The sequence below is a fragment of the Dermacentor silvarum genome, chromosome 5 (assembly GCF_013339745.2).
Source record: "Dermacentor silvarum isolate Dsil-2018 chromosome 5, BIME_Dsil_1.4, whole genome shotgun sequence".
Taxonomy (NCBI): Eukaryota; Metazoa; Arthropoda; class Arachnida; order Ixodida; family Ixodidae; genus Dermacentor; species Dermacentor silvarum.
The window spans coordinates 20,357,430-20,379,524 of record NC_051158.1 but is presented as its reverse complement, the minus strand read 5'-3'; the positions used below and the strand labels follow the sequence as shown (position 1 = coordinate 20,379,524).

Genomic DNA, 22,095 nt, shown 5'->3' with positions numbered 1-22,095 from the left:
TTTCTGTTCCCCGCCGTCACTCCATAGAAGCACATGTATTTGAGACCTCTCCGTAACGAAGTGGCAGCGGGAGACCCCCTCGAAATAACGAACTTTCCCCGCCGACAACCTAGAGATTTCGCCCCAAATTTTGTCATTTTTGCGCGAGCAGCAACCGGAAGCACCTTCTCCGCCGCGACGGAATGCGAAGCGGCGGCGTCGCGCTTGGTGCGCTCGAATTCATGGCGACTGCGAGGCGAGAGCGAGCGCACGTGTGCGTGCATGCGAGCGTGCGCAAGGCGGGCCTGCATCCCTCGACCTGGCGATCTTGCCGCCGCGGGCGTGACCTTTCCCACTCCCTTCATTCAAACCTGATCCCGCCGCTTGCTGCCGCTGGCCTAGCCCGCCAAGCCGACACTCTCCTTTTCCTGTTGATGTTGCCGAAGGAAAAAAAAACTTTTTTTTTCATCGCGCTGGCAGCGCCACTCTTTGGTTACTGCACATGTCTGCGCTTCACTTCACTAACCTGACACTAGGTGACACTATACGACGTCATCGTGTCGCTTCTCTCGCCTCGCGCTTGTGCGAAAGGACACGCGTCCACGCATCCAGTACCTGGTGTGACATTCCAAGAATTAATGCTTCGACGAAGAAACGCAAGATATTGACCTTGTCTGCACTTCGCTTTGAAGATAAGCCCGCGCGGGCGCACACTTTTTCCACATCGCAGATCGCTTTCAAGATAGGGCAGCTGCCGCCGAAGTAAACTCTTCCCTTTCTCGCCTCCCCCGCTCTGCCTAGCGGGTGCGACTGTTTTCACAACAAATCCGTCTAGGGTCGGGGCCTCGCCTCGATGACGTGGTCTCGCCTCGATGACGTATTACCATTTCCTTTTTCCCCCTCTCTGTTTGGCGGCGTTGTCGGTGTGTGGCGCCTCAGTTCGGATCAGCTCATTCCACGTGAGCGAGAAGTTGGCGCGCGTATCATATTCGCGGCGTGCGTTTTGTTTCGCTTGTGAAAGCGCGGAATGCAACGATTATCGAGCCTCCTGAGCGACAGAAAATGATCGAAAAGTACCTCCATGGGTTACATCATCATGAAGACGGCTACTCCCATGGCTACCCGAAGTCAGACGATGAGCTTAAGCTTTTTAAAAGGTCCTTGGCTGCCGTCAACGAGAGGTATGCTGTGCGGACATCAAGAGACCTGAACAAGCCGTCTAAATGTAAGGATGTATCGACTGCTTCTTAATGTTTCGCTCTGCGCGTAGATTTATCATTGAAAAACGCAGTAGTAATTTTAACCAGGGACTCAACCCGGCAGAACGACTTGTTTTCAGTTACGGTTAGTGCGCAACACTAGACAATTGATTTATCTTGATTCGCCTTATTGAAGATCGGGTTATCATTGTTCTGGTTATCGGTTCAGAGTTCCCCTGGCACCGATTTATTTCGGTTTGAGTGAAGTATTGTTCTTGTTACCACGACATGACCCGATCCTCAGAAATTTTGATAATCGTAAAAATAACTGCACTGTTATTTTTCGGTTTCAGTTACGATTAGAGCCGCGCACGCAAGCTAATTGTGACTTTAAAGAATGAGAAAGTCTGCCCCCTGTACACTTACATAAATGCTTCAGAGCTGCGCTTGGGCGTTTGTTTTGTAAGCATCTGCGCATGTCACGGGCCCTTTCAGTCTACTGTGCCGGATCACAAAGCGCACTCCTGCTAATCTATACCACCGTCACTGCCTTTCTTGCTCACTATAGGTAGCGGACTACGTCATTGAGCCAAACCGGAAGCCGTACAGGGCGCATGTTTGTAAACAGCGAAAAGGTCTATACTAGTCTTATCATCCACCACTCACGGCCGTCTGATCCCGTTGATAACGCGAGCGGACCGTCACTATGACCACTGACAAAGCGCGAAAAGGCATTATTACCGGAAAGGCATCGCTACAAAATACGGGCCCTAGTCTGTCGCCGTACCGAGCGGGCCACAGGCCCAGGAACGAGGCGACGATAACGAAGAAAGCCGCTATTTAAGATGGATTCGCTCGAAGGACCCGATTCCGCAGACGATTGGCGAGCATAACGAGGCTGGACCGCTGCGAATTGCGTTGCCGACAACTTATCTGCTTCGTCATCGTATGTAGCGTGATTAGGCGACACTTTAAGCCACGTAATGCTGGTCTGCGGAATTTGGTCCGTCGTGTTAATTCAGCTTGATATGTTGTATGTTCGCCGGGCCCAGCCAACGCCTCCTGATAGCACAAGGCCTGTGCACTTCGATCCATGACGTCATGCTCTACCCTACCCGACTGCAGAGTGCACAGGCCTGCTATCTAGGAGGCGTTGGCCCAGCGCGCCTTGGCGAAATTGACAAAGCTCCGGCGCGTCTTTTAACGTGCACTGGTGGCCGGAACCGTCCCATCGGAGCGTCACGGACTCCTGACGCGAATGATCGCACGAGGAACCCGATGCGTCGGCGCTGCCTCGGACGAGGTGTGGTTCTTGTAACTGCAGTGAAGCCGGCTCCCAGGAAGTGGCGCTCCGCTCCCAGGTGGAGTTGCAGCGGAGGCTTTGGAGTGAAAACAACCTGCCTGCGGGTCGGGCCGTTATCCGAAGGACCGCCGCCGGCCGGTAGTTTGGAGACCCCTGCTTTAGAGTACGAGCGTAAACTACTCCGCGAAATTAGTATATAGCCACACACGCAACTTCTAGGCGGCGGCGCCAGATGACGCCACGTGTCTAGACGTAAGCGCAAGAAGAACCCTGCTGCATACATGCATGCCTCATACATAATACGTCTCATACGGTACGTCACTACATTGCTTCAACGCTAATTTACATTAATGTAGACATTCATCGTGTGATGGGTTCTGCGGGATTTTTCTTTTCATACTTTCACGGGGCGCATGTGACGCATGCGTATAATTGGGACAGAGTTTCAAAATTGCCACTTCTTTTTAAGAGTGGTGGCTATCGTCTTATGGGGCTACCGTGACATTATGTCGCATATGAAGACCTAAGAAAGTGTACGGTGCATGTAAATTATACGTGACGTTAAACATTTTCGCGCCTCACTTCGCGTAGGTGATAATTGGGTCCATATGTATGTAAAGCACGCAATGTACCGTATAGGTTACACCAAACGCCGCTGCATTAATTTTGGTGCCTTTATTGCCGTGACAAAGAAGAAGCAGATTTCTCGTTTGCTTTGTTGTTGATCGTTCATTGATTTTATTTCAGTACCACTCTACAAACACACTCCGTACATATGACTCGCTCGAGTGCAAAGGGAAAAAAAAAAAGAAGTAAATGCCCCACAGCTTCAAGCTGCAGTGCAGTTGTGCGCAGAACATAGTTTCGCTTCACTTCTATGAGCAGTTTTTTTTTTTTTTTTTTCGGCGTGGCTGCTACAGTCATACTTCACACGGCAAGCGATGATGTGTTTCAGTGACTCATTAGACAACCAGAAGGCGCCTGAAAAACACTTTCCACAATAACTTTGCATTTTTAGTGCTTTACCACGCATCAACAATTCTGCTCAAATTATTCGGTTTAATTCTCGTTGATCGTCTGCTCAACGCATGGTTGTGTGCACTTCTGCGAATCGTCTGTCGCATCAAAGGCACTTCGGCGGTTTACACTCAAGGCGGAGCTGCTACATAGCTAACCATCCATTCTTGTTAGTTAAGCACACACCGCGCAAACGTACATACATTATCGTCAACACAACACACACACGGAACACGTGACATCTCTCTTCAGATCTTCCGCTTCCGGCCGTGTCCTCTGGACGCTTTGTCGTCTGCGGCGTGTTGAGCGAGCGCGCGCAGACCCAAGCAAAAACGCGCGCAACACGTGACACGTTTACACTCGCGTGATTAAAAAAAATACATATATGTATATATATAACTGGAACACCGAACCCTAGTGGTGAGTAACGTCCGTGGGACCTGTAAAGCGAACACTCTACAATGGTGTTGCCGCACACACAGGGTTGGTGCGTAGCCAGGGCGACCGGAGGCTGCCGGCTGTTCCCGCTAGGTGGCGCCACGAGTGCACTCATGAGTATCACTGCGCCCGGACGCTGTTAGATGGATCCCCGTAGTCCCCGATGTTTTTTTTTATTACCTCTGAATTAAATTACACACACATAAAAGAAGCGCGTAGCTGTGTTCGGGTTGACAGAAGCGGCTGACTTGGGGTACAGAAAAAAAGGCGTGACGAGAAGGAATGTTTTCTTTTTTTTTTTTTTAAACGGGAGGCCAAGTCAGCGGCTTCGTTTCTCCGGTCGCTTGAACAAACAAAAACTAAGGAAACATATGCGGGATCTAGAACTAACGGTAACAGAATTTGTTTGATGTTGGCACGAAGAAAATAAAACAAAAAAGGTCGTAAGAACATGAGCGTTTCGTTTCCGGAACCAGCGCCGAACCACGAAAGGCGGACGGAACGACTTGTTAGTTTAACATACTAGGCCACAGATCATGCGCATCATATTGTATATCTTTTACCACACACCTGCAATTAATATCGAAAAGGAAAAAAAATGACATATTTCTGGCAGGCTGTTTGGTTCTGCCAACTGTGCGTATCTCCAGGCACGTCAACTCAAGTTTGCAGCTCTTGTGTGTTTTGGTTTCGGTTCGAGAAACGCTCAGCTATCTACTTCCACATTTATGCCGGCACGTCTGGGAGGTTCGCAGAAGGGTGACGACATCGCTACACTGACAACTCACCGGCACCTCCCTACAACGCAACCTTGTTTACCGCTGCAAGCTGAACACTATACTCCATCTCGTAAGTTGTTTGCAGCGCTGCCTAAGGTACGAGGCGTACACAGGTAATATCCTTACGCAGCGGAATGTAGTTCCGGGCGTAACTGTCTCATTGTTGGTGGTATTAGAGAGTTTCATTTTTGCTTGATCTATGATACGATACAGCGATACGGGGCATGTTAGGACCTTTTCGCACGCGCGTCGTATACCTCGGATTACTCTGGCGGTGAGCAGATGACGAGGCGCAGATGAACACATCTCGAGGGGCATTAGGCCTAACTATTGGCTAAGGAGTCCTGCAGCTGCAAACGGCTTCTGAGATGGAGTACACAGCGACTGCCTGATGCAGTGGGGTACGCGGGAAGTTTGTTAGCGCGTATGCTCAGTCAGTGAACTATACGACTTCATTTGTACGTCCGCAGAAGGGACAAGTCACCATAAGCCTAGTCACTGACTCACAGCCGAGGTAGGGTCCAACCTACTGACGACAGACTTGTGACAGACGTGTCAAGCGAAGCTATGCGTGGACGGCGAGTGCAGTTCCGAGACTGTCATCTATACCGTAATTCGCCACAGCCGCACGATCCGGTAGCTGCTCTGCATGGTCGTGGGATGGCGCTGGGGTTGCCCTTAAACTAGAGTTAATATATACTGTCGGCAGTAACTCTACCTTAAGCCACGCCTTGTCTACTGAAAAAAAAAAAAACGAGAAACAACAGTACATCGCCCTAGATAGGCGATAAAGCTACAGAGATGGGGGACCCGACAGGGACGGAAAGTAAAATGATTAGAGCGTAAAAGTGAAGTGAGTGAAGACTATGTACAAAAGGGGGGAGGGGGAATTGCTGCGCGGGAGGATATTTTACATAGTGACGCAATCGGGCATGAAGTTGCATTCATGTTAAGTCACTCTCACGCAAAAATACCCGGCAGGCCATTTTCTTTTGTCTTCTTCTGCCTGCCACAAGATAAGAAGTTATAGCCATCTTTTATTTTTCAGCCGCCTATGTCGCACAACACATCTTCCACCCTCGGCTACTCGTTTTTTGTAACTCTAGCGGAAAAAGAACAAAAAAGAAATTCTTTTCGACCACGTGGTGCTGGCCTAGTCTTAGGAATGTTTCATTTCGATTTACTTCTTACTACATCTCGCACTGTGTAGGAGGTGTTTTTGGGCGAATCGCGATTTCTGCAGAAGTAAGGTTTTTTCATATTCGAAGGTATGGCTCTCCTATCCTACCAGGTCTGTGAACACGTCGGATGCTAAGCCTAACGTCTATTGTACACACTCTCAGCTTGGAGGCCGGATCTACGTGCAATTTCATACAGCGTTGCTCGCTGGTTTGTATGCGTACGACGCATATGTATGTCCCCGCTGCGCCGAGACTTTCATCAAAGGCCGGTGTACTCCGCATACGCGAATGAACCTACCCGCACTTCCGGGTGCCAAAAGGCGTGGTCTTAGCCTCTCTATCGCTCATACCCCAACACCACGAACGTCTTTTCCGAATCTTCGAATAGCACTAAGACTAACGCGATTAGAACAACGCTGCGGTACACATTTTTTTTAATAATACCCGAGCAAGGAAGTAAGGCTGCCCTTCCGCTCAGACTGGAAGAAGGCGTACCAGGACGGTACTGCAGGCTCCGTCAGCATCTTGCACTGCGCACTATTACCACAACGCTTTGCATAGGTGCTTCCGTGGAAGCCAGAGCACGTCGCTTGTGCATGCTTCCTTCTAGCCTAAGCCTCAGTAGAAACCGGAAAAGGGCGGTCCAACACAACGGAAGCGGACGCTAAAGGCAGAAGCGGAAGAGACACTTCAGCAACGAAACGCCGCTGACGTGCCCTTCAACAACGGCCAAGAAGCCGCTATTTTTAAGCCCGTATAGACCGATATGTTACAGGTGGAATACGACTTCCGGTCTCGTCTATCCGAGGTGGTGGTGACGTCACTACCGCCGGTGAAGGCAGCCGAACTGGGGGTGGTGTGTGTCTCGCGGTGTTGTGCGCGCGCGCGGCCTCAGGACTCTGGTCTCAGTATCCGTACGGCCCGTACTGCGAGCCGTGGTGGTAGGCGTAGGGCCCCGGGTAGGCGGCGTAGCCGTACGGCTGCCGCTTGTCCGGGTAGACGGGCATCAGGTACTGCATGTTCTTGGCCTGGTCGGCCTTCTTCTCGCGTCGCAGGCAGCGAGCGGAGGCCAGGAAGAGGATGCCGGTGAGCAGGCTGGTGCCGACGCCGGCCCAGGCCAGCATGTAGGACCAGCCGTAGGCGAAGTCGGTCACGCCCTTGCGACGCAGGATCTGGACCGCAGAAAGGAAGGGGGTTAGCCATTGACAACACACGCATGTACACACACATACAAGAAAAGGCATTCGAGAGCGTGTTCCTATAGGTACGCATGGTGTGATCTAGTTACCGGTCTCAAAAACCCCCCACAGTCCTTACAGCCCGTCCCCTTTGATCCATAAGGGATAAAATAAAGTGGGTGATCGTATTCAAAGAAACTTACTTATTCACGCAAATATTTATACATTCTTTTTCTTCTTTGCAATATTTGGCCCGTAGCCGTCCTTGCACCGCAAAACATTATATATAAGTTATTATATCAAACGACTGAGCTGATTAGTAAGAATTAATCACGCCTGTAATTGCACGTATACAACGCTTCAAAGAACACATGCGGTTTGCCTTCGTACAACATTCTGCGGCGATAAGATAGATGGCAAACTTTACATGCTTCGCCAATTCTCTGACAAAAAAAAAAAAAAAAATCTTTGCATGTCGCTCTGTTGTACTCGGCGCTTTCAGAGACCCTCGATATTGCGTCGGACACAACTTGGATCGTGATCCTTAGGACGTTACTTGAGCTCGAGAGGCTTGAGCAATATTCTGGTTTCGTTCTATCGTGGCTCTTTTTCAGGCTCTCAAGGTGGCAGCATCTGTTAAAGGCGCTTAAGAGTAACGGAGAAATAGACTCACGGCTGGCCAGGAGTAGACGGACTGGCTGTCGTGCAACTTCTTAAAGTCGTAGTATTCGACGCCGTGCCACAGTCCCATCGCACCCGCCACCGTCAGGGCTGAAACGAAAAAATAAATAAAAAATGATTGAACGGTCACGCGCAATGTCAACATTCTGTCATCCCTCTGCGGCCTTAACATAAGCCAGAGGCATGCAATACCATGTGTTTGTGGTAAGCACAGTTCCTTTGAATGATCCTCTGCGTCACCATTAGATGGGGAAAATATGCAAATTAACGTACTGTGGGGAACCGATGATGTGCGAACCATTTTACAGGTAGCTGGTAAACCAGCATCGTTTGGGGTTCGGCAAAGCGTCACCAGATCAACCAAAGTGTTTGTGTAAGACGAGCAATTGCTTATGAAAAAAAAAAATGTCGCAGTTTCGCCCTAAAGGCGAAGCATCAATTGCGATAGCAAATTAGTAGAGAGCTATTCGGAGTAGGGATAGTAGTTTTATCGGCTACATAAACTTGGACACATTCGCTTACTAACTGAATTAACAAGCGTGGTGTCAGCGCGCACAAGCAAACATGAATAGATCACACTCAATGATCGCAGACAACGACTATCAAAACGCTGACAGCAAGCACAGCCGCCGCAGCGGGCGAAGTTTCGTGCGGTCTATCGCTTCAACGGAAACTGAACGGCGAATGCACAGCGCATACAAAGGTCAGAGTCGTGTGGAGATAAGAGACGGTGCGGGCGACCGCCACAGCGGGCCAAAGTATGAGCGCAGTTGTTGGCAGAGTAGAAGCTGCGCCCCCCCCCCCCCTCTCTCTCGCGCTGCCTTCCCGCTTTCTTGCTTTCGCGTGAGATTGAGTGACCAGTTCCCCTTGCGCCCGGTTGCAAGATAAGCCTTTGGTGCCGCAGCACGCCTCCCTCCCTCCCTCCCATACCCCCACGGCCTATCGCGTGACGGTCGCGTTTGCTTTCCGCCGTGCGTTCGCTCTCCGTGATAGAGCACGTCCCCCGCGCGCTTTCGCACGCGCATACGGCGCGCGGCAACGATTTTATCGTCCTTGGACTTTATACGGAACCTCACGGCGACGGCAGAAATCCGGTTGAAGTGTCCATATAATTGCTATCGCAATAAAACGAAAAAAAAAGAAAAAAGAAAAACACATTACTGCAGAAACCATCTCACCATACACGTCGACGTTAATGCGATTAGCTTTGACGCAATTTCGCGACATGCTATACTGCCACCACCAAAAAACTCCCGTGCATTGTGCATTAGTTGCACGTCGAAGAGCCACAGGTGATCGAAATTAATCCGCAGTCTCGCACTATGACGTGCCTTATCATCAGATCGTGGCTCTGGCACGTAAAAACCCAGAACTTTATTACAAACTGAAAAGTGTCTCCTCCGTTGGCGATGGACTGCGTATTACGATGCTGCTGTTGGCACGTGAAGTTTCAGCGCTTGGCTGCCCATAGCGAAGCCGGAATGTGTAACACCGATCAACGGTGCCGTGCTGGGGGTATCACGTGTTCGGACACGACAAAAGCAAAACGCGTTTGCGAGTGGCAACAACGTGCCGTGTCAGGGCCGCCGGCGGGCTGATTGACGGGCACCTGTCCGCCCCATGTGGACGAAGGAAAAAAAAATAGACATCTAGAGGAAGAAAGAACGGGGCGCACTCAATTTAGAAGACACACCCCATCCGCCGACACGTATTGCATCCCGAGCGTCACGTGAGTGCCGGCCCGCTGCGAACGTTGGTTCCGCTCTGGTGCGAGCCAATCGTTCTCCCAGAAGAACGCAGGGGGCGCTCTCACTCACTTGCTCGCTGGAGCCCAATGCTGGGCGAAAAACAAACACCGCTGCGTATCCTGCCGCGAACGGCCTTTGTTCGTCCAAAAGGAAGAGAAGTGACGAGATGGGACACACATATCCGGTCGATTGTCGAAAATCGGAGGGAAAATAAAATACAGTGACAGATATAGACTACCGCTTTTGCTGCCTTTGATCTTTCGAAAGTCGCTTAAACGGCTGAACGGAAAGCAAACTATACTGCTGCAGATATATAATGAAATATTTGACTCGCCATGGTTATGGTGTTGGGCTGCTAAGCACGAGGTCGCGGGGTCGAATCCCGGCCACAGCGGCCGCATTTCGATGGGGGCGAGATGCGAAAACACCTGTGTACTTAGATTTAGGTGCACGCTAAAGAACCCCAGGTGATGTACAAAATTTATTCCGGAGTCCCCCACTACGGCGCGCCTCATAATCAGATCGTGCTTTTGACACGTAAAACCACATAATTTACAAGGAAATATTTGCTGCATATCAGTAAAAGGCGACCACTGCATAATCTGAATTTTAACAGTCGTATATACGATAATCGTATTTGACGTACAGTCACGAGTAATACAAGTCTGGAACCACATATGCTGCTAAAATATAAAGGGGCACACCTTACGTTCGCACGTTCGATCATTGTAGTGCGATAATTGTAGACTTCACGGCTGTGCAAGAAGAAATGTGAATTTTTTTGCTGATGCCGTGGCCTCCAGACTTTTGCTTCCGACTGTATACATGTTTTGTAATTGCTCGACGCTGTCTAACGCATAACGAATGTATGAACACATAAATATCAATTAACAGGAACGGCACTGTTCTTTCAAGCAGCAAAATCATTGGAGACGCGCAGTGCCTCATTTCTGCGACTCTGCGCAATCGTCTGCTATAGAGCACAGGAGAGCAGACGGCGCAAATGGCCTCAAAGGAATGCTAAGCACCGGAATACACTGATAATTATTCTCGATATTAGGCTGATGATTTAAATACTGGGAGTATAACTTTACACAGTAACCCAATTTTCACTGATACTTACATTAGTCCTCGCGCAGCGACCTTATATGCAGAAGCTGTACGCTGCATCGTAACGTATGATTCGACGCTAGAGGTCGCACGTACGCACGCACGGATGCATGCAACCACCTTCTGTCATTTTATTCAAGTTTCCATCTACCTCTCTACTGTTTTTCTGTTATTTTCTTTTTTCGCTCAAAGCGTTTTGCAACACCCTCGCGCGCGCGAGTTCGCTACGAATTGCGCGCCTTTCGAGCGTCGCATTGTTCTGGCGTGCTAAAAACCCTGCAGGCGTCGCCGTTCGCGCTGCCAAAAGGCGCGTTCTCGGGGTGTGTGTGTGTGTGTTGGCCTCGATGCAGACGAACAAAAACTGCGCTTACGCAGACGACTGCGGCAGCGGCGGCGCTGGTCACGGCTTCGTTACGCGCCGATGTGCGTCTGTTGTGCACACTGCGCCTGTGTCGGGCAGTTGGGTGCAGCAAGCAGACGACGGGTTTTCGGCGACGGACGACAGAACAGACGACAGAACAGATGGCAGAACAGATGACATAACAGGCGATAGAACAGATGACAGAACAGACGACCGAACAGTTCACAGAACAGACGACAGAACAGACGACAGAACAGACGACAGAACAGACGACAGAACAGACGACAGGAGATACGTCAGAACAGACGACATTTGGCTGACGCTGATATGGCTTTGTCATACTGGTGAACTGCAGCGAACGAGCAGACGGCAACTTCTTTCTTTTGTTTTGACGGCTGAAACAGACGATCTTTTCTTTCGTTGTACTCTGGAACATCATTTGTGTGTAGAGTTGCATTCAGGTACCGTCTTTGTTTCCATTCCGTATAACTTTACGAAAAGTAAGCGTGCCTTCCCTTTCGTCCGCGCGATACACTGTTGCAACAGTGACGCATTTGCGTGAGCTTTTTTTTTTTTTTTTCGACGGCTGAAACATACGATCTTTTGGCTGTGCGCTAGAATATCATTTGTGTGCAGAGTTGCATTCAGGTATCTCTCTCTTTTTTTTTTTTTTTTTTTTTTTGTTTCCGCGCCGTAACTTTACGAGAAGTACGCTCGCTTTCTCTTTCGTCCACGCGATACATTGTTGCAACAGCGACGCGTTTGCGTCAGCGTATTAGTTAATACTGCTCTCGGTTACTGACAATGCTTTCCCCCCACCCCTCCCCCTATTTTTCTCCCGCATTTGTGTTAGCGGCACTGAAGAAAATAGCAATACATATAATTACATCCTTTGTTATCTGCACACTATACGAATAAACAGACGCAGTCTGCAGCAACTATTCTCTAGGTATAAGCGCATGAATGGCTCAAGCTTTTGCTGACTTCGTACGACTTTCGAATGGCAGCGACGGGCACAATTTGGAACACAACGTGGTTGTTAACTGCTGTGCGAGGTCGGTCGAGTACTGCCAACCAATAGCGCATCTGGACGTCGACTTTTATTAGTTTCTACGTCGCCGTGTTTGGTATGCGCATATTTTACGCGTTGTCCCCATTCAGCTTGATGTAGTCGAATTACCTCAAGGCAGCTCAACAAGAATTATCACGCTATTAGCTGTTCAAGCTTCAGATGCATATATATATATATATATATATATATATATATATATATACTCTAATTGCTCTGGTCTTCCTAACACATATCCACACTTGAGTCTCTACGAAGCAATACGCCTTGCGCTGTATGCTTATAAATGCCCCCACTGCGATCAATGCGCAACGCTTTACCACATGGTATGGGCTTGCGCAAGCACACCAGAGCTAACACCCATAACAAACCCCACCACACGGCAATGGGAGGCAGCGCTGTCCGGCTCCGACTCGACGGAACAGCTCAACCTGGTCAATCGAGCTCTGAAAAGGGCAGCTAAGACCAATGGACTCCTGGACTAAGGGGACCATCCACTGCAGAGTGTAGGAGCTACCTACGCTCGCGTGCTCTTTTGTATAAAGTGTATTAATGCGAAAGCATCATACGTACCATGAGGCAGAAAAGCCGGCGTTGTAGGAAACGGGTGGTACCAAAGATCATCAGTGACGTCATACAAGAAGCTGAAGACGTCAGTAGTAATGTAGAATTAAAGTTGGAACAAGTTAGAGTAAGGCGTCTTGAGGTGAAGTAAAGTGAATGAACGTGAATTAAAGTGGATTAAGGTTGGTACAAATTAGAGCAAGGCGGGTTAATGTAGAGTTGTGAAGGACACGCGACAATGCATGACGTCACGTATCATGGAAGTAATTAATTAGAGAAGTCAATGTTTTCGCATTCAAATCACGTAAGCAATACTTAAGTGACTGACATTTTTTTGCTCTCTCTCTTCTTACCATCTTTGTTTTAGCACCGAAGACACGTGACGCTAAGTGTCCCAGCGACTTCCTAAACTTCCTGTCGAGCTTCTAAACAGCAGTAACGTCACCGCTTGCGGACATATAAATCGTTGAGCCAAGATTAGAACTTCGCTCGTTCTTTGAAGGATATGTACCTCTCTTTGTATAGGCAAATTAGGCACACATCCTCTATTCGCCAACTTTGGTCCTCAAACCGAGTATAGTCACAAATTTATAATACTTTATTTTCACGTGCAGATTACGCAGATGCAACACGTGAATGTTGCACGCAACTCGCAACATTCTACACGCGTATCTCCACGGCGTGTAGCGAGACTCGCGGCTCACGCCGACGTCTTTCTGAAATGTCAAGGTGATCGCGCGCGTTTTGAGTTCCCGACGATATACAAAAAAGAAGAAAAAAAAAGAAAATAAAAGAAACAAATACGTGGACCGGCTCCGGAGCGAGCTGGAAAAGCGAGGGGCGTACGCGTAATTTGAGCGCGCCAAACACCGATTTTTTTTTCGCGTTGTTTCTCTTTACTTCTTTTTTTTTCTCTCGAAACTCCGGAAAATACGAACTCATGAGCGCTTGCGCGCCTCCACCTTCAACTCGGCTCACGTTGCTTGTTTGTTTGTTTGTTCTTGACTTTATTGTTTTCTTCAGTTACTGTTGTCGACGTTTCGTTGGGCGCAGCAATCCGCCTCCCGGTGTTGTTCTTTCAGGAATGTTCTTCCAGCTGCGCTGCTGCATCGCTCCGGGCGCCCGGGACTATATACTACACGTATTACGCACGCGCGCTCAATCGATTTTACAAAGTCCCTGAAGTCACCAACGCCGCGGCGACGTTTGCGCGCAAATCCGTAGGCGTTCCGTATTTCTCTCGAAAGCCGCTGCGTACACACGGAGAGAAAAACAAAGAGATATACATACACCTATATAAAACGCTTTGCGAAAGCGAGCCGTTCCGATTGGGAGGTATACATATACAAGGTCGAGACAAGACGAATAGGACCCAAGACCGAAACGTCGTGTGTGTGCGCGTTTGCCGTAGTGTATTGTACCGTGGGCGCGCAAATCGCAATTGTTTACGCAACAAGCTCGCTCGCGTGTGTGTGTGTGCATTCAGACGGCGCGTTACGAAGGTCTTCTGCGTGGAATGCGCGCAGAATTGCGAAAGCTACATGTACCGTCATATGCGGCGCTGCTGCGCATGCATGCGTTGATTTCGCTAGCGCGTGAAGAAATAAAGAAAAATATAGCGCCGACCCCGATTATTACCGCATGTTGTGGAAGAAACTGCGAGTTCTTAAAAACACCGCAGCCTATATGCGGGCAAGAGGAATGGACGCAGTGACTCTATACGCTGTCGTGAAAAAAGAAAAAACTGCTTAGGGTTTAATTTGTCCCGCAACGATAATCGTGATCCCTGTTGCGTGCGTTTCCGTTATGTAACGCGCTGTGTCCGCTATTTTGTTCTGTCAGAAACGGGAAAGGTTCCGTACAGTTCGTTCCAGAACGGACCGCTCTGCGCATGCTCCGCCCGACCAAGTGTCGCCTAGCAACGGGACCCGCTCTGCGCATGCTCCGAGCAGCCAGGTGTCGCCTAGCAACGGAGACGCGCCTCTTGTGTATGTCATTTTTATTTCCCTTTGGTTTTTGCAGTACATGTTCTCTCTCTCTCTCTCTCTCTTTTTTTTTCAACGAATAATGACGCATTGTTACTGCCAATTTCATTTACTGTAACCTATCTATCTCGCGGTTACACGCAAGTTCATGTTCATGGCTGGCCAGAGCGTACGTAGTACGTTCCCTTCTGGAATGTATACTGTAAGGAACCTCTCCCGGCCAGAAACGCTCAGTCACGCTGAAGCATGCGTGACGCTCCTTCGTACCGGAGGATGCGTAGCGTGAAATAAACGAAAGATTGGCGGCGATTGTTTTGTAGGACCAAATAATTGCCTTAAGTGGTGTATATAGTAATTAGGAGTGCTCCTTGTTGGACTAGCTGGTGGAAAATAGCTGCTAGAAGAGGGGCGCGAATCAACACACATACACAGGCCAAGTATACACAGGACGAGCGCCTGTCTGCTTAGTATATAACAGTTTATAGTGATAGTAACTGTTCCTTCCATACTTCACTCTACATAGGTTTGCGGGAGTTCGTGAGATATTGTGAGCTTCAGTGTCTATGTGTGTCTGTGAGTGTGCATGCTGCTTGTGTGGTCACTTCGAGTGCGTCCGAGAGCGCGAGTGCAAGTGAGCGAACAAGTCGGCGAGAGTGGCATTTCGACGCCGTTTCAGTTTGTATGCGTCTACGCTATGCGTGATAGTGTGCGTTAGCGCTTGTGTGTATTTGTGTGTGTGTGTGTGTGTGTGTTTGTGTTTAGCGAATGACGCAGGAATGAACGTGATAATAGTACCTGCGAGTTGCGCGTGCATGTGTTAGTGCGTGTGAGTTTGTGTGTATCTTGTGTGTTTGTGTGTGAGTGTGTGTTTATTTGTGTTTAGTGAATGACGCAGGAATGAACGTGATAATAGTACCTGCGAGTTGTGAGTGAATCTGCGTGTGTGCGCGCGTTTGTGTGTGTATGTGTTTGTGCGTGCGTGCGTGGGTGTGTTTGTGTTTAGTGAACGACACAGGAATGAACGTGATAATAAAAAAATTAAAATGAAATTATGGGGTTTTACGTGCCAAAACCACGATCTGATTATGAGGCACGCCGTAGTGGGGAACTCCGGAAATTTGGACCACCTGGGGTTCTTTAACGTGCACCTAAATCTAAGTAAACGGGTGTTTTCGCATTTAACGTGATAATAGTACTGCGAGTCGTGTGTGTGCGTGTGCGAGCGTGTGTGTGTGGTGTGTGTGTGCGTGTGCTGTGTGTGTGTGTGTGTGTGTGTGTGTGTGTGTGTGTGTGTGTGTGTGTGTGTGTGGTGGTGGTGTGTGTGTGTGGTGTGTGTGTGTGTGTGTGTGTGTGTGTGTGTGTCTAGTGGATGACGTATATAGGGATGAAGGTTATTGACAATAGCCTCACCTGCGAGTATCTGCAGCAGTCCCGTGGCGATGATGTTGCTGTTGGAGCGCTTCCAGCAACCGGCGATGCCCGTGAAGAAGGACAGGAAGGCGAAGAAGAAGGAGATGATGAACAGGGCCACCACGGAGCGGGCCATGTCTGCGTCATCAGAGGAGGAGCATGGTATAAGGAACACGACGGCGATTGCTCGCTGATTTGCATATTCATTTGTAGCGCCTGAGCAGGGGCGGCTAATGAATGCAGTGATGACCACGCTTGCATACAACTCACGCGTGATATGTCTAACGTATTTTTAATGCGAAAGCGTTACAAGTGCCATGAGGCAGAAAAGTCGGCGTCGTCCGCAACGAGTGGTACCAAAAATCAATGTGACGTCATCAGCGTCTTGTATAGCGTGGTAATACAGAAGATAGTAAACAGTATAACTACGTTAATTAGTAGTAATTATGGGTAATTTGTGTGAATTACAGTGAATTAAAGTTAGAACGTACAAGTTATAGAGTAAGGTGACTTTTGGCGGAGTAAAGTGAATTGAGGTAAAGTAAAGCGAATGAAGGCGAATTAAAGTGGATTAAAGTGCAATAAGGTTCGTACGTACAAATTAGATCAAGGTGGATTAAGGTAGAGCTGTGAAGGACACCTGGCAATGTATGACGCCACGTATCATGGACTTAACCAATTAATTAGAGAAGTTATAATGCATACAAAATATGCGTGACCGACGGTGGAACCGAACCTCTGCTGGAAAGCACAGCAGCTCTAACCACTAGGCCACGATAGCTTTTTTTATTTCTTCGCTACCATCTTAACCACATTACGTGCACAAGTACAAAGCAGGTCACTTGGCGCGATCGTATACTTCTCTCCTTCCAAAAGACAACCAGCTCATTGAAACACGTCCGGCGCATGCGCCACCTGGCGCTTTCTCGTCCTCTTTCCTCGTGACAGCTCGCACGTCCTCAACACTTTCATCGTACACTGGGAAATAATTTACTACCCTAACAGTGAGAAATGGTGTAAACCAGTCCATAGGTCACACCCTTACACCTAAAAGGGTGCACATCTGCCCAACCTCACACTCTTTTTGTGTAAGGGTGTGAGTTATGGACAAATTTACACCCTTTTCACTTTGAAGGGTCTAAATTTTCTACAGTGAGCAGTTTTTCGCTACGTAGAAACTGTGCGACGTTCCGTAAACTTCACGATCGCACACGTTAATCGTGCTTTAACATTTATTCGCCGGAGTAAAAACGCTATCGTCGTTTATTTAAACATACACGACATAGCCATAGGCACGTATACGATTGTGTAACCCATAGTTGTTGATGACGTGCGCCGCAATGCGTGTTTCTCTCGCTTGCGATCATCCCGACACAGGTGACATTGTCTGTACACGCTGTAAACACTTGCTCTTCCGAACAAGAATCGGTGTTTTACCGTGCTTCCTCTGTGAAAGCGCGCGCGCATCGATGCAGGGATTAGCGAATCCTCGCTCATTGCAGTCAAGGTTATCAGGGCGTTTCGCTTCGAATCGCAGCAGCGGCCAGACGTGCACAACTTCTTAACATCCGCCGAACGAGAGCGAACACAAAGGGACAAATAAAGAAAGAAAGCAAATAAGGTAAAGTCGACATAGCACACTGCATATCCCAGGAACGCTTTGCATATAGACTGCCTTCCCGCTAGGCGCGCTGCGTTCCTGCGTACACATAGGGAGCCTATACCACGGGCGGACTCGCGGAGGAGAGGAAAGTCGAGTCCGGCCGTGCCTACACATACAACGCAGCGTTGCGCGTAGGCTCCCTAGTGTACACATAGGGAGCACTACATACAACGCTACTATGGTGTACACATTTACGCTCACGCCGTTCAGATATAAGCGCGAGTTCGAAGCGCCGCACTAACGTGACAATGGCGCCGCGAAGCGAACGGTGCATGCGGCGGCGATCGAAGGAATCGAGAGTGCGGCGCGTAGCCCCACTGTTGTTTCTCACGGCCACGGCGTAAACTATCTGAAGCGTTCATCTTCGGCCCGCCGAGTCACGCTGGAGCAATTTCGATTCTACTTTGTCCCTCGGAGATAGAGATCGAGGCTCGCGTGCCCTTCGCCTTCGATTCCGATGGCGTGCATCACGGTTGCTCGTTGAGCCTACCTGGTTAGTTACGTGACAGGGGCCGTCGGTTGGGGGTTGGCGTCGGTTAGGTGTCAGGAGGGGGGAAGGAAGGGAGGCTCCGGAGGTAACGTTACTTAGCTACATGGGTCGGTCTACATATACTACTCACGCGCGATTACGCTGACTCGTTCTCGTTGCAAACTCATTCGAAAGGCGTGCGATGGAGCGATATAGCGAGTGACGAAGGGGTGTCGGTGGACTTGAGTATGAATAGGGGTGATCATTGGTCATGACGTGAGTCCGGAATGAAGCTTAGCGACGGTGAGTCTTGCGTGGACGGGAGTGTCGACGTGAGTCGCTGTCGGCTGAGTCTGAGTGTATACGTGAGATAACGTGCGGATGCGAGAAAGTGCCGGTGAGTGGAAGCTGACGCGAGTACTGAGCGTGAGAGGGTGGCCCTCGCGCGATCGCAAATTTTCGAGATGTGCGCCATATCAAACTTGCGGTAAAAATGCACTGTCGTTCCACTAGGTAACTTTTTTTTCTTCTAACAAAACGACGTTTTATGCATTGGAACACAAAAACAACTGGACAGCACATGCATTTCTTCGCAATGTTCGAGAATTAATATCTCAAAACTGGTGTCATCCAGAGAATTCGTTCTAACTAGATCTGCCTTGCGAACTCCCCGGCTACAATTTGTAAGTTGAAACATGTGCCATAAGGTAGTTAGTTGAAAAAAAGCTTAATTAGATAATTTTTGGTAATTAGTCGATTATGCATTTCGATTTCTGGCGCAAGTAATGTCCGCCTTTTCCAGTAGACCAACTCAACGAGTAGAATAGCGCTATCTGCCACGGGCGATTTCTAAAAATGAATTAATGTCTTTGCAGAAACGCCCTGTATATTATTACGTCAAGTTTATACCGTGTGTCCCAGCTGACGTTAGCCAATCTGTTCAGCGAAAAACAAAACAAATACGAAGATAAATATTAAGAACACACGGTGCAGGATACAATTACAGTGGAATCTCGCTGATACGATCTTCAGGGGAAACCCGCCGTGGTTGCTCAGTGGTTATGGTGTTGGGCTGCTGAGCACGAGGTCGCTGGATCGAATCCCGGCCACGGCGGCCGCATTAATTTCGATGGGGGCGAAAACACCCGTGTACTTATATGTAGGTGCACGTTAAAGAACCCCAGGTGGTCCAAATTTCCAACGTCCCCCACTACGGCGTGCCCTCATAATCAGATCGTGGTTTTGGCACGTAAGACCCCACAATTTGATTTTAATGTTTTCTTCGGGGGAAGCGGAAAATAAAACATATCATCCGAAAATCGTATTATCCTAAAATAACCGTACATATGAAAAAAAATTGTATATAAGAAAAAAAGCGTGTTATCCCGAAAAACGTATTATGCAGAATTCCACTGCAGATTCCACTGTATAAAACCTACTGTGGTCGGTCGTAGGCGTTCTGACAACCGCCGAACACGGTAGGTATAAAAATTGTATCTCGCACCGTCTTTATATATATATATATATATATATATATATATATATATATATATATATATATATATATCGTTTAACATCTAACGCTAGCTGGGACACCCTATATGCGCTACGATGACTCGCCACGGTCGAATGAGAAACGAGCGCTTCACGGCGTGTCGCACATAGCCGTGATGGAGTGCCTCACAATCTGCACTTAGCCTATAACAGCAGCACCTTCCGGGCTACATTCAGGCTACACGCGTGGGCCCTCGCATTATCTACACGCTCACACGCTGTCGTCTCCGTGACGACACAACCGAGACCGGATGTACAAATCGCGTTCCGAGGTGGTTTCGTACAACACGGCTACCGCGCAACGTCGCCACTCTCATCGTGACACCAAGAAAAAAAAAAGAAAAAAAAAAACACCACGACGACGTACGACGCAAGCGTACACAGTCGTTCTCGATTTCAAGCATATTATACGCTATACACGACAGGAGTCGTATGGAACGCTCGACGCATAGCCACTTCCGCTACCGTGTCCCATGATAACGCGCGAAGCCCCGCATGCAGTCCTGGACAACGTCCATTAGAGGCCTTACACCCCCCAAACTCGCTATAGCCCTTTTTCCAATATGGCGCCGCATGTGTATGTAGTACGCATTGCGTGGACAATTGGACACGGTGCGGACAGTCACCGAGACAGGAGCGGGGGAGAAAGAAAAAAAAAATAGTGACCGAGCATTCCGTTGCGCGGGAAAGCGTCGCGAACGAGGCTGATGATCCGCGAGTGACGTCACGTGAGGGATAGCGCTTGTGTCGCTGTATGCGGAACCCATAGAGCTTCCTGCTAAAATTACTGCAGATAAATCTGGCGTCTAGGGAAGCTGCAGGTATGTACACCGGTTCAGCCGGCATGGGATATCTGCCGGATGTACGTACAGTACGTGGATTCGTCTAAACATCGCCTTTCCGGCTTCGTACGGCTTTGTGACTTTGCAAATTGGCGATTTTAACGGTGCCTCTCAGGAGCATATATGCCGTGTTATAAGTGCAACAATTCGCAATTATTTTGCAAGTGGCGCAGAGTCTACATTGACGTCATGCGTTTAGAAAAATGTGTTTGCTTGCATCATTATCGTGATATCGCTGAGCAATGGCAGCGCCCGATATCCCTCCTAGTAACATTAGTAGGAAACCTTATGGTCGAATGGAAGCATATCTCTGGCATTTACACCATAGAAATGTGTTACTGCGTGCCTATATAGTTCCGTACATTCACCAACGTTGATTATTGGTAAAACGAAGCGTACAGGTTTAAGGACAGGAAAACCCCCGGATACACCACGGAGAAGCTTCGCGTCGTCGACTCCTTCACGGCTACCGCCCCTGAACATGGTCGCGAAAATTGCGCGCGCGCCGACCAACAGCAAAATGTGACGCGCGTTAAGTGCCTGACGGGTAAGTATACAAGCAATAACGCCCCACAGACGACCTCACTGCCACCACTTCAGCTTTGATAAATCCAGGGTGTGTGTATGTATCCTCTTCAACCTCTCCAAAAGAAATGGGCTATAGGAAAATCCGCTAAGTGGACGTGATATACTCGTACAGAGAGCACCCGGACACACACATCTCGGCTTATATGTACGTGCATTGCCCCGAAATGCCCAAGTCAGCGTGTCGTGTTTATTATACGCTAAACACCTCGCGCTCGAGTTTTGTGCCGTAGACGTCATATAGAGGGAACAGAGACACCATATAAGGCACGTGTCTAGAACGCACCGTGAATATCATTTCAAGTTTTCTTGTCCACGCGAGCGTGCCTCTTTCCCGTACTCTGATGGGGTGTCTTGGCCTGCTCGCGTCATCTCTCCAGCTGTTCTGCGATGCGTGTAATCTATTTACGGAGAACCGCGCCTACGTAACGCACACCTTCCTTGCCTCTTCTCCTGCTAGGCGCGGAAAAGGTGATGGCTTCTCTGCGCGGCACTTGTTTGTTTGTTTGCTTGTTGCGATACTCTTTTAAGTTCTCGAACTCTCTCGAAGACTGTTTCTGCGAGAGGGGCACGATGAAGTATAAAAAAAGGCTTAGGACGAGGAAAAATGGCGCCGCAGGCGAGCAAGAAGTTCACCGTATGTGCACATTCTCTCTCTCTTTCTCTGTGCTGCCCCCTAGCGTTGGGTTCTCCTGAATAAGATCCGCACTGCCAGCGTTCCGGGCCAGTGATGATGGCCGAGACACGCTCCGGCGGTCCAATCCTGGCGCGCGCCGGCGCATGCGCACCTAAAGATATAGTCAGTATATATATATATATATATATATATATATATATATATATATATATATATATATATATATATATATATATATATATATATGCACACGTGCACGTGCTCGAACTAGAAGCGGGGTGGCCCCCTTCGCTTTTGCGGACAAAAAAGAATAGAACAAAAAAAGGAAGCAGAATAAGGAAGC

At 48.8% G+C, this 22,095-nt stretch overlaps 1 protein-coding gene across 1 annotated transcript in view; it reads right to left on the bottom strand.

Moving 5' to 3' along the window:
• Nucleotides 1–3,213: 3,213 nt before the first annotated feature.
• The window catches only part of LOC119453008 (transmembrane protein 114), a 104,208-nt gene continuing 85,326 nt past the window's right edge, over nucleotides 3,214–22,095 (bottom strand). Inside the window, exons 3-5 of the mRNA XM_037714984.2 lie at nucleotides 16,003–16,140; nucleotides 7,748–7,845; nucleotides 3,214–7,068 (exon numbers count right to left, since the gene is read on the bottom strand). Coding sequence (XP_037570912.1) covers nucleotides 6,802–7,068; nucleotides 7,748–7,845; nucleotides 16,003–16,140 — 503 coding nt within the window. The 3' untranslated portion in view covers nucleotides 3,214–6,801. The remainder of the gene's footprint in view (nucleotides 7,069–7,747; nucleotides 7,846–16,002; nucleotides 16,141–22,095) is intronic.